At 40.0% G+C, this 12,917-nt stretch overlaps 1 protein-coding gene across 2 annotated transcripts in view; it reads right to left on the bottom strand.

Annotated features, from left to right (window-relative positions):
• The window catches only part of MAP2K4 (mitogen-activated protein kinase kinase 4), a 78,596-nt gene that overhangs the window by 56,375 nt on the left and 9,304 nt on the right, over positions 1–12,917 (bottom strand). Inside the window, exon 2 of one of the 2 annotated variants that reach the window (XM_070479123.1) lies at positions 12,734–12,766. The exons of the other annotated variant lie outside the window; for it this stretch is intronic. Within the exon in view, the coding sequence (XP_070335224.1) occupies positions 12,734–12,766 (33 nt within the window). The remainder of the gene's footprint in view (positions 1–12,733; positions 12,767–12,917) is intronic. 2 annotated transcript variants of the gene reach the window in all.

Raw genomic sequence — 12,917 nt, 5'->3', positions numbered from 1 at the left:
TACTCCTTTCCCTATTTGGAACCAGTCTGTTGTTCCATGTCCAGTTCTAACTGTAGCTTCCTGACCTGCCTACAGGTTTCTCAAGAGGCAGGTCAGGTTAGATGATTTATAAAAATTATGGCACACCCATATTGGTAATACCACACTACCACCAAGAAAACACACCATAAAAGACTACTAACATTAGAACTAACATTAATAGTTTAAAGGCTTTTTTTTCCTTTTAATCAGGCAATACATAATGTGTCTAATAAACTATCATTTTAGTAAAGCACATGTGCATATAACTTATAATACACACTCTCCAGAACATCACTGGTAATTAATTCATAGTGCTAAAATCATCAGTGATTTTTAAATTTTTTTTTCTGCTTTTCTCTTTCGGTTTTTCTACACTAAGGGTTTTTTTTCCTCTTTTCTTTTCTATTTTAATTATAACGTCCTTGCTCCTGACACCAAAACTTTCTAAAAGGGACCAATCTATTCTCTAAACCTAACCTTGCTGAGGCCAAGAGAACAAGTTTAAAAAAAATGGCTTTAAAAATACAAGTACGCAGACTTCCCTGGTGGTCCAATGATTGGGGATCACTTAAATTAACAATATTTTAATCTCCAGGAAAACAGGAAACGCTATCCAATGCAATCCCCTCCCTCCACAATGCCATGCTCCAATGGCCGTGCAAGCACAGCCGCCATGGGACCCTAACAGTGGGAATTCCAGCTACACACCTACCTTGAGAAGGTTCCAAATGGATACGGAGTGGTGGCAGCCATGACCGTCAGCACACCTCTGCCCCAGTGTAGAGAGAGAGGCAGACGCACTAAGAACTATGAGTCCTTCACGTGTCTCTAGCTTACTGAGCATCTCCTTTAAGCTTTCCTACTTCACGGTCCCCATACAAAAGGCCTACACCTACACTACTTCCCTCCATAGAGAAGCTAGGAGGCCACACGCGCTGAGAACCCTGGTCAGGGAGGGGAATATTCACGGCACACAAGTCAGTAACGGCGCCCAGCACCTTGTCCAGGCACCAGAACACTTTAAACCCACGTAATCCCCCAAACTCAGCCAAATCCACAGGGCATTTTTGCTCTCAAGCCTCAAATGTGTGAACATACCAACAGGGGCCCCATGGAGATAAGTGAGACATAAATGCCAAGTCAACTCCAACAAAACTTTCTACACTGATAGTCAGAGAGCTCCCTTCTCCTGAGATGGGCAGGCCTCCCCATCAGACCCCTCAGCATTTAATGAAACTCCTCCACAGTTTACCAAAGTCTGAAGTTACTGTCTCAGCACACACCAAGAGCAATCTGTTAGGATTTCTGGAAAACCATCCACAGTGGCCCTCCTCCTAGTGGGACAAGGCACATAATATGCAAACTTAGGAACTGTGCCAGAAAGAGTCACAGGGCTTGTTTGGGTCTCCGACACCTTGAGCCCAGGCAGAAGCCTCCACCAGGTTCACTGTGGAGGCACGTGCAGGTGTTCTCACAGCAGCTTGCTTGAGCTCTAACAGGGAACAAAGTGCCGTCTGGTCTTATATCACACTTATTTTTCCTGCGTGGCAAACCCACAACATCCTACCATCACCATTTTAACTTCCCACCACCTATAAATGAAACAAGCACATTCACCGTATTTTCTAACAATACAGTCAGTATTTTTCCCATCAGTGCTTCACACCTTTTTTATATGCACCACAGTGCTAAGAAGAGAACATGTGTATGACACAATGAAAGCAAAGCAAGTGCCGGTTCCAGGCCACAGGGCTAAGGAGGTGACCATTTCAGCCAAAAGCAGGACCTCAACTGGGCAGCTCCTAAAAAAACCGGATCTGACTTCTCCTTACAGAGTTTACTTAGAATAATACCATTATCAGTTCAGTTCAGTTGCTCAGTTGTGTCTGCCTCTTTGCGGCCCCTCCATGGACCGCAGCACACCAGACTTCCCTGTCCATCACCAACTCCCGGAGCTTGCTCAAACTCATGTCCATCGAGTCAGTGATGCCATCCAATCATCTCATCCTCTGTCATCCCCTTCTCCTCCTGCCTTCAATCTTTCCCAGCATCAGGGTCTTTTCCATGAGTCATTTCTTTGCATCAGGTGGCCAAAGTATTGGAGCTTCAGTATCAGTCCTTCCAATGAATATTTGCGACTGATTTCCTTTAGGACTGACTGGTTTGATCTCCTTCCAGTTCAAGAGACTCTCATGCAACAAAGCCAGATTTTTGTCAAATGTTAATTTCTTCCTTTATCTAATTCATTTCCTTATCAGCTTAAAATACTAATAAGGATTCCCACACAGTCATAAATAATTAACTCTTCTAAACTAATCCTATAAGTTAGCAAGCAGATTAGGATAAAGAAAGCTGTTTCTTTCACAATTTAGCATCACACTGCAGGTACCACTCAGTCCTCAGACAGGACATCTTGATCCTTTTCACAACAGAAAACCAACTACCCACTGGCCAAAGGACAGTGGGGACCCACTCTTCCTTCCAGGTACCTTCAGATTAGCCTGTCTAGACACTGTACTGATTCAAAGCTATGTGTCTGCTGTATGCACGCGGTTTTGCTACAGACGCAATTTGTGATATATCAATAATTTTTAAAAAATGAATGTGATATTTGTCTGAGGCTCCTAGGACAGAGCTCCTACAACCCGTGGAATTTCCTAAGTAATAAACATCTTTTATTATATATAACAAGCCTCCTTCCACTACATCAGGGTTTATGCTAATTAGGTGGAGGGTGGGGAGGGCGTACAGAACTTCACGATGGGGGGCGCTGGTGTCCAGAAAAACCAGTCAAATCATCAGAGGGTGATAACTTTCAGCCCCACCCACCAACCACCACAGAAGGGAGAGGGTGTGGAGACTGAGTTCAATCTCCAAAGGTCAACGATTTAATCAGTCATACCTTTGCAATGAAAGTTTCATAAAAACTCCCCAAAATTAGCTCTGAGCTTCCTGGTTGGCAAACACACAGAAGAGACAGAAGGATGATGCACCCAGAGAAGGCAGGGAAGCTATGGCCTCCTCTCTCTCCGTCCCTTGCCCTATGCCTCTGCTATTTGGCTCTTCCTGAGTTACACACGTTTATAATAAATTGGTGAACAACTGAGTTCTGTGAGCTGTTCTAGCAAATAAGTGAACTCTGGTAGGGGGTGGGGGTGTGGTGCTAAGGGAACCCTGTAACATGCAGTCGGCCAGGGAGAAGTGTGAGCAGCCTGGGCACCACATTTGCAGCTGGCTCTGAAGTCAGGGTCACTTTATGGGGCTAAAACCTTTAACCTGTGAGATCTGATGCTAACCCCAGGCAGTGTCAGAACTGAGTTTCACAGTTGACGTTGGAAGACTGTGTGGGGTCAGAAAACACCTCGGTGTCAAAATGTGAAACAGTGAAAAGCGAGGAATATTAAGATTTCCTAAAGGCAAAAGAAATTAACGTCAAGAAGTAAATCTTTCCTTATTTTCATCAATATTTATAAATTGATATTTTTATGCAACCCAAAACTGTGAGCAAGCCTGCAGCTTGTGCCACCTAAAGCAGAAGGGACGCTATATCTCAAGGGTAGTTTCTCCAATTCTAAAATATCATCCATAGTTAGAGGAGGGGCCAAAAGCCCTACAACATATAATGTTCAACTAGTCCTCAAGAGCATACCTCATTTATTATATAACAACCCCTTGCTTCTTTGGGGACACGGTCAACATCTGAACAAAAGCATTCTCATGCTCAGAACCTACATATTCATATGGATGACTTCTGACCACTGGAATTTAGATTTAGCACTCCGGTGACTTCATAATAGCACCTGCGTATCACAGGAACTCAAATATTTCTTGAATAAGTGAATAATCTGAGCTCAAGCTTTGATTTAACACCCTTAGGACAAATAGCTTCACTCAGACGTCTAGATTGGGGGTTTTGTCCGTACTTCCTGATAGATCTAATTTGTTGCTTCTTTGGTTCACATTAATCAAAAGCAGCATAGCTAGAAGTTAGGTAGGTTCTCTTAAAAAGTCAACCAGCAAACTTTAACTAAAGAAATGCACCTAACTGATAGAACTTCATGACACAAGCATTAGTCACCATCCTCCGGCTTAAAAAAAAAAAACAAACTGGCATTTTTAACTGCCTTCAGTTGCAAGATTTGTGATCATCTTTTATACACTCAACCAACTTTTTCCATTTCAACGTTGCATTACCCTAGACATCTGATGGAGGTGTCTCGGGTTTGTTATTCACAACTGTGCAAGGTCAAAGCCATATCAGAATACCACCACAGGGAGACATTCATCCTGTAGTTACGAGATGGGTGACTGAATAGGACAGTGACAGGTAAAAGCTCCTTAAGAAACTGTCATTAATGAAAGGTGAAAAACAACACGTGTTGAACAAGCATAAACCAGTCACTGAGAAGGTGACTGCCAACTGGAACACAAGGTGTTCATGGCTTTTGTGGGGTTTTTTTTATATATCTTGGATGAGAACTCCTATTTCCTTCTATTCTCACCAAACTGACTTTCGATGACTAATCCTGGCTCCCAAGTCCTGGGAAGGGAATGCCTGGAGGACCTGAGCACTCTAAGTGCTGAATATCAATTAATGAGCAAAGCTGGCATCAGTTCGGGACCAATCTTTTTGGCAGAACTGGTCTCACATACCCACTGCTTCCTCAACTTCATCAAAAAAAAAAAAAAAAAAGAGAGAGAGAGACAAGAATTATTATTTGACATGCTTTTTATTACCTGCAGAGATTGAGAGATCTTTAAAAAGTTGAAAAGAACCCTGGTTAGGGAATAGATTAACTCATGTTCCAGGGTAAGAAGAGACAGATGTCCAGTTCTAATTCTCTTGGAGTATAGAAAAGTGCAATTAGGGCTTGTGTACGTGCGTGTGCATATATATACATGTACCTCACATCCGGCACTGGTGCAGTTAAGTCATACATGATCAGTGCAGTAACACACATTCAAGAGTATGCCCCAAACACAAACTATTTGCTGGCTGAAGACAGCAACTATTTGCAGAAAACCACAAATGTTTAGAAACACAAGTTAGCCAGTCCCAAATGAAGAATCAGTCTAGACGAAAATCAGTGATGGCGGCCAGAAGCATCAGGAGAAAGGCTGATGGGGAAGTTTATTCCACACGAATCACAGTGACAGCACTGAAGCCCACTGATCAGCCGTAAGGAGAGCTGCAGCCAGAAACCACGTGCCTCCTGGTGTGATGCAACAAACACACACAGCACCACCTGTCAAGCGTTCTTGTCCAAAACCTGAAGTTCTACATGATCAAAGCTTCTGTAGCTAACTATCAAGTAACAGGAAATGCAGGGCAACAAGGAACATGTGAAACACTAATTACTAAAGGGATGTAATCAGTCAAATCCAAAGTGTACAAAATGCTACAAAAGAGATGACCCAAGTTTTTCAATGAATAAGTGGGGAGAAAAAAGGAGAGAAGATGGAGCTGCTTCAAGGAAATTTAAGAGACATATCAACCAAATGCAGTGGGGGCCTTGTTGAGAGCTCAACTTGAAAAAAATCAACTGTGAATAAGGCACCTGTAGGACACTTGAGGAAATCTGAACACTGAGTTGCTGTCTGATAATACTGTTTTGTTTAATTAACAGTGTGATAAGGCACTGAAGTTATAGGAGTCTAACCCTTATCATTTAGAAGATGTGTGACTGACACATCTGTGGATGAACTAACGATAATCAGAACTTGCTTCACAGTGTTTTAGTAGAGACAGGTAAAGGGAAGAACAACAAATGCAGTAAAGTTGGCCATAAGTCTGTAATCAGTGATGCTATGTAATGGGTACATGGGGTTTATTATACTATTCTAAGTTGGAAAATGTCTATCATCAAAAGTTTTTTTAAAAATAATGTTCTTTCTTCCACTCTCATTACAAGAATGTAGATGGGACATAAATCTCTTGCTAAAAGTATCACAAGCCTGTCCTCAAGCAGTGCGTGGCTACACCACCACCGTGTTCACTGAAACCCCCAGTCTCCCGACCTACTCATCTGTCAGCTGTTCTGCAAAAAGTCGTCCGACAATCCCACCCAAAGCACTCCATTCTCTGCATCTGTCTAGGTCAGAATTTAGAGTTTTCATTGACCATTTCTTCCCTAGTGGTATATCCCTTCTGTCCCTTCATTCAGGGCCGCAAGAAGGAATCTCTCCATTTAATGTTTAGTCAGACTTTACAGATAACATTTTGAAACACTCTGGGGACAAAAAGAAAAATCAAAAGTGATATAAATGTAAGTCCAGATCTCATGACCATTTTCAACTGAAGACCCCTCAAAAGCCATCTGGTTTAGAGCATCATTCCTATGAGTGCACACTGCTTTCTTTCAAGAATCAATAAAAAAAAAAAAAGAATCAATAAAATGCTACGGTTGACAGCATGTAACCTGTGACCAGGCCAGCATCACACAGTCAACCACTCTGTAGCTGCATGACTTTGGAAAATGCCCTTCACTTTTCTGGGCTTCAGTCTCATCAATGTATCTACTTCATAAGGTTGTTGGAAGAAACGGTGTTAATAATTTAAAGATAATTTAAAGTGACAGAGAAGATTAGGTAAGAGACATAAAAAGCTTAGAACAGGGTTTGGCAAGCACGAAGTGAGAGTTACCTACTGTTATTATTTCTACCACGCAGTCTGCCTCTGCGTGTGCAATTTCTCAAAGAACAGAAGCTTCTTCAGAGCAGGCTCAAGATTTAATCCATCTTTAAAGACAGCGGTGCCTCTCACCACTAGTGGCATATATATATATTTATTAACTGTTATACCATGCCTCTGTTTATTTAACCTTTTTAAGATGTTCTCTAAAGAGGAGTAAGTATGTATACACTTCATTTTCATTTCTGAATAATATTCACTGAATTCTACCTAAAGAAAGACGAACACCAACATGGCCCCTGCACATTTCCTCTGGAACATGTTTTCATCCAGACACTTGTGTCTGGATTTTCAAAGCACTCAAGGTCATGCAGTAAGAATTCAAGTATTTACTGCACCTGGTTTAAAAACCATCACCCTAAATTTATAAGCGAAATTGAAAGTCACTTTGATTAACTGGAGAATTAGTTGGGAATACCTTCTGGAAACTTCTCATAAAAGTTGTATCAAATATTCCCTCATTGCTCAGAGTAAAGCTGGACAGGAAGATGAAGGGAGACCCTGCAGTGTGGGAGAGCCATGCACTTTTTTCTCATTCAAAAACACACAGTAAGCGTCTCCAAATGATCTTTAAGGTGCAACAGGTATTTGAAACCTTTCTTCTTCTAGCAACAAAACCATTTTCAGAAAGAATTAATGTTCCCCTCACTCCCAAGACCAGAGATAATTAGGTAACATTCTCCTTGGAACGGTAATTGGTTTAAAGGGAACATGTAAAGTTGACTCTGCCAAGACTACAATTCATGGGCTTCAATTAGTATAAAAGTAGAAGCCCACTCCAGTGTTCTTGCCTGGAGAATCCCAGGGATGGGAGCCTGGTGGGCTGCCGTCTATGGGGTCACACAGAGTTGGACACGACTGATGTGACTTAGCAGCAGCAGCAGCAGTTTCTAAGCAGAAGGGCTTTCCATTGACAGTTTATCAGGGTCCACAAAGATAGCGATGAATAGAATAGACGTTTAGTCCTAAGGACTTGTGGCAAATCCTATAAAAGTCTCATTTTTCAACTAACTTCAGCATGTATGTAAATTTAAATAACCCATGTTAACCTCCAATTGTAGCAAATGTGGTCATTCTGTTTCTTAGGATGGCTGAGTATTTCAAGCAATAAAATTTTAGTCACTGGATATAGATTTTTGCTAATAAAGTGGAAAATTAGAAGTTTAATCAATCAAGTAAGTGTTCTAAGCTCTAGTTCTAAATGCAGGAGGGCTTGACCCTCCCTCCACTCCTTCCTCACCTGTTTTCTACACTCCACCTCCAACAAAGTCAAATACTCTCCTGAGGGAAACATCATCTTTCACAGAACTTACCAAGTCAGTAAACTTACAAATGACTTCCTCAAACTTCTGGGAAGACTCACAAAACATCCTTTCTCCTCTTTATTGGCTCATTCTTATTATTACCAATTTAAAAACAATCCAGGGTGCTTATTCAAAAGAATAGTTTCACAATAAAATCTGTCATTAGGATATTGCCATTTCCCCCCAAATACTTAGCTGTGCGGTATTATCCAAAGCAATCAATACTTGTAATCTAATTTCTACTATTAACTTCAAGGATAACAGTCAGTTCTGGAACATGAAATTTTCTAAATAAACATCTTGTCGCTGTGCAAACATTCTCAAGGAAAACAATTTTTTAAAGCCACTAAATCTTTTCAGAGCTACAGAAAGTATAAAAGGCAAAGGTACAGAAATTCAACACTCCCAGAAGTTGTCTTCAGCCGTCAAGAATTCTCCAGACATGGGCTGAAAATATACTGCAGCACATGGTGGGGGAAAAAAAGCTAAAGTGCTCTTGTATGAAATTATCTGCCAGATTCCCAACTGCTCTCACTTTGATGGGCACAGGATTCTAGTAGGTGTTTTATGAGGAAAATCCCTATGCACTAGGGTCTTAAAATTCTCATAGAAATAAAAAATCAAAATGAGGACACATGGAGGTAAATTTAACACTCACAAAACCATATCTCAAAAACTTTGTTTCGAGCAAATCTCCTGCTCCCCCCAATCCAAAGAGAAACTGGTTTTATAAAGCAAGGCAAATCATATTTTAAAGAACTATGTTTACAAGTTAGCTCATTACAGTCACCGAGATATCAAACTTGCTCATAAATCACATAAACATATTTACAAGTACAAAATTATTATCTCCAAACAATAAATGATGAACTAATCAAACTTCTAAATGTAGGAGCTCTACATCGGAAAAAAGTATTTTCCCCTGATGTAGTCTTACATTCAGACTTTAGGAAAATTCAATAATCCAACAGTGTTAAAAAGAAATATTAACACTGTTGTCTCAAATAATAACTTTATTTATCTTAAGATAAATAAGATAATATGTATTCTTATATATATTTAGAAAACCAAATAAAGACAGAAGCTATAACTGATAAAAGATCATGAGGTATAACGTGGATTTTTATTGAATTTCTATAAAAATCTGGTTCCAAAATTAAATATGCAATCTCACACTTGTGTGTGTGTATGTTATAAACCTACACACACACGGCCAATAAAACTCCACTAACTGATAACAGGCAATTGTAATAAACTACTGGAATAGTGATACAGCAATATAAAAAAAAACAAAAACTATGTGTAAGTCAAACAATGGGGAAAAATTAATCCTTCAGAGCTTCCATTAGTCATCAGAACCATCTTACAATAAGTCTTTCTGATTTGTGATGGAGAACTGAACATTGAAGCAGCATTCACACTTAGTGGAGTTTTAACAAAATGTACTTGTGTTCTCTGCACTCCATCCCCTCCTACAACCACTGTCTGCTATATAATTATTTTTAATGAATTAAATTATAGTTTTTCTGATCATTTGAAACACCTTCAGAATGAAACTGTAGCTTTTGGCACTACAGTATACCCTAATAAGTAAGAAAATGCTGTTTTGGTGATTTCAAGCCCTTCATTGGCAAAGAAATGAGTGGCTATGTTAACAAACAGTTAACGGCTATGTTCCAGAGCAAACTGGAAGACCGATTCTCTGCAAACATTACCAAACTGCACTTATAAATTTTAAGTTACACAGATCACAGGACTAGTCTTGGGTAAAAGTGTTAATAGATGTCAACAACTGAAAACTTACCCTAAAACACAGGTACCAACTGTACAAAAACAAGAGCCATCAACTTAGAGCTGGCCTCCACACCACGATCCCAGCTCCCACCTTCCCTCGTGAGACATCCTCTGAGGTCCCGGCCCACACAGACGGCTCTGCCTGACGCCACGGCAGGACAGGCCACGGCAGGACCTCTGAGCCATGGTCTTCAACCAGGAAGGCAGCCACCAGGGGACCCCACAGCAGCCCGCATGCTGGTCCTCTCCTGAGAGAGCAGTGGGAGCAGAGGTGCCCACTGCGTAGCAGCGCCACTGCACTAAGAGCCTGCAGGGGCAGGGGACTGTTCGATTCACTTCTGCCCCAGCAATCTCCATCACTGGATGGAGCCCCAGTGTCCAACACATGCTCTGTGAATGCACACACAAGACTGTATGTGTGCATGCTAAAGTCATTTCAGTCATGTCCGACTCTCTGTGACCCCAAGGACTTTAGCCCATCACCAGGCTCCTATGTCCAAGGGCTTCTCCAGGCGGGAACACTGGAGTGGGTTGCCATTTCCTTCTCCAGGGGATCTTCCTGACCAGGGGTCGAACCTGAGTCTCCTACGGCTCCTGCACAGCAAGGTGGGTTCTTTACCACTGAGCCCGCAGGGAATTCCAAAAGCCGGAAACTGAAAGGAGACCTCCCAAACAGAGATGAGAAATAAAAAGGGAGAGCGCAGTAAGTGTGAAGGAGTGGTGAAGGCAACCAAAGGTGGGCATGTACATACTTCCCATATAGGTTCTGTCGCTGCAGTAAAGCATGCGACACCTAAAACCTGGTATTTCCAGAGCAAATGGCAAGAGACAGCACCGCACCGTTTAGGCAGTCCGAAGGCGTCTTACTTAAAGAGCTTTATAGTCACTGTATACACAATTTAAACTTAATACGATCAACATTTCTCATACTGTGGACTATTCTCTACAGTCCACAAGAGGACTAAGAGAAAAAAGCAACAGTGTAAATGCAATTCTAAATTTTTTTAATGGCAACATTTTTCTTAAATTAGATTTTATGTCCATACATAAATAAAAGTTTAAAAATTAAATATCAGAACAATGTTTTATGTTAAAGTAAAATGAAAGCTAAAAACTGTCACAATAAATGTGTCATATACATTTAAAACATAGTATAAATTAGAAGCTGTAACTTCATTACATGGAGGTATGTATCATATGTGTAGGTTCCCTATAAGCAGGAAATCATGTACTATTTTTAGTTTAAGGTAAGACAAGGATGACAATATGGACCAATTAAAAAATTTTTATCTTAGGGTCTAGCATACTCTATTACTCATTATAGATTTATATCACAGGTAAACCATTCAAGAGATAAATTTTTGTTAACTACTTTTCCAAGGAAGTCATAATGTTCAACCAACGGAAGTTAAGCATGTTGCTTCCACTAACTTCCCTGGTAGCTCAGTTGGTAAAGAATCCCCCAGCAATGCAGGAGAACCGAGTTCAATTCCTGAGTCGGAAAGATCCACTGGAGAAGGGGTAGGCTACCGCTCCAGTATTCTTGGGCTTCTCTTGTGACTCAGCTAGTAAAGAATATGCCCGCTCCAGTATTCTGGCCTGGAGAATTCCATGGACTGTATGGTCCACAGGGTCACAAAGATTTGGACATGACTGAGCGACTTTCACTCACTCACTTCCATCAGAAAGTTTTAAAACAGCAGAAATGTTTTCTCCAGCTTAAACTATTTCATTTGAACTAACTTAAAAAGATATATATCAGAGGATCTAAAATGTACAGCATGGTGACTATAGCTAACAACACTGTATTATATACTTGAAAGCTGTTAAGACAGTAAATCTTAAAGGTTCTCACTCTTAGTTACGTGAGGTGATGGAGGTGTTAACTAACCCTACTGTGGTAATCATTTCACAATATGTAAGTGCATCAGACTGCAAACTCACACAGTGACATATATCAATTACATCTAATAAAGCTGGAGGAAAGAGAATGGTGTATATAAAAAAGTGGTCATGGAGTTCCCTAGTTGCCCAGTGGTTAAGGACTCCACACTTTCACTGCCAGGTCCTGGGTTCAATCCGTGCTCAGGGAACTGATATTCTGGCAAATGGAATAGCCAGAAAGTAAAAAAAGCACGACTGTTATTCTTCTCCACTCTATGAAACAACAAGCAGAAGATGAACACACTGTATTTGGGGATATATTTGTGGTAACTAAAGAACAGTCTTCTTGAATTGGGACTTTTTTATATTGCATTTTATACAAATGACATTTAACTTTAAAAAGTATTCGTTTTAGCTTTAGAAATTTTGCTTTCCTATAGAAAACCTATTCTGTAGTCTATGAAGACCGGTGCTCTAATATACAACCCTGGTCTATTTTGAGGGGAGTGGAAAGGAGAAAGAAAAAAAGCTTTGTTTTTAAAGAAAAAAATTTAAAATTCATTAAATGCATGCTTTAAAATAAGTCAACTTTAAAGCATGAAGTCTCAGAGTGCAGTTATACTACATACTTTGCTGCACTCCAATAGTAAAAGTGAACTTTTTTCAACTTGTAATTTAAATTGGCTAAGTCCAAGTATCTCTGTACATCTTTCTATACAACTATATACTATGAACATATATCTTTCTAAATCTAGTATATCTGTCTATGTCTATATCTATATATCTCTTTCTATACTTATATACATTTGAATACCTACATGTTTCTCCTAGGTCAACTGCAAGTGAAAGCAAGAACAATTTACAATCAAGAATATAACACAGATTTTTTTTTTTAATTTGGGAGACTAATGAAAAATGGAAGCTCTTTCAAAGTAAGACTGCTATGGTTGGTTAGTTGAAACAATAGTGGACACACTCCCAATACCAAGATGGATATGAAAACAGTAAGCAGCATAATATCATAAAATGTGTAGCTTACTTTGTGCCTTTTCAGAGAAGTTTATCTGAAAGCCTAAAGTAAAAGAGATAAGTTCCAGTTCATTTACTGTAAATCAAACAAACCAAAATTAGACATGACATTGCATTTTTATATTACATTCAAGAACAGTTCAAAGCATATAACCTCCACCATCACAGAGATAACTATAACACATGGGCTTTCT

Source organism: Odocoileus virginianus, chromosome 17 (assembly GCF_023699985.2).
Source record: "Odocoileus virginianus isolate 20LAN1187 ecotype Illinois chromosome 17, Ovbor_1.2, whole genome shotgun sequence".
Taxonomy (NCBI): Eukaryota; Metazoa; Chordata; class Mammalia; order Artiodactyla; family Cervidae; genus Odocoileus; species Odocoileus virginianus.
Note: the sequence above shows the minus strand (reverse complement) of the source record. Positions and strands in the feature narration are given on the sequence as shown.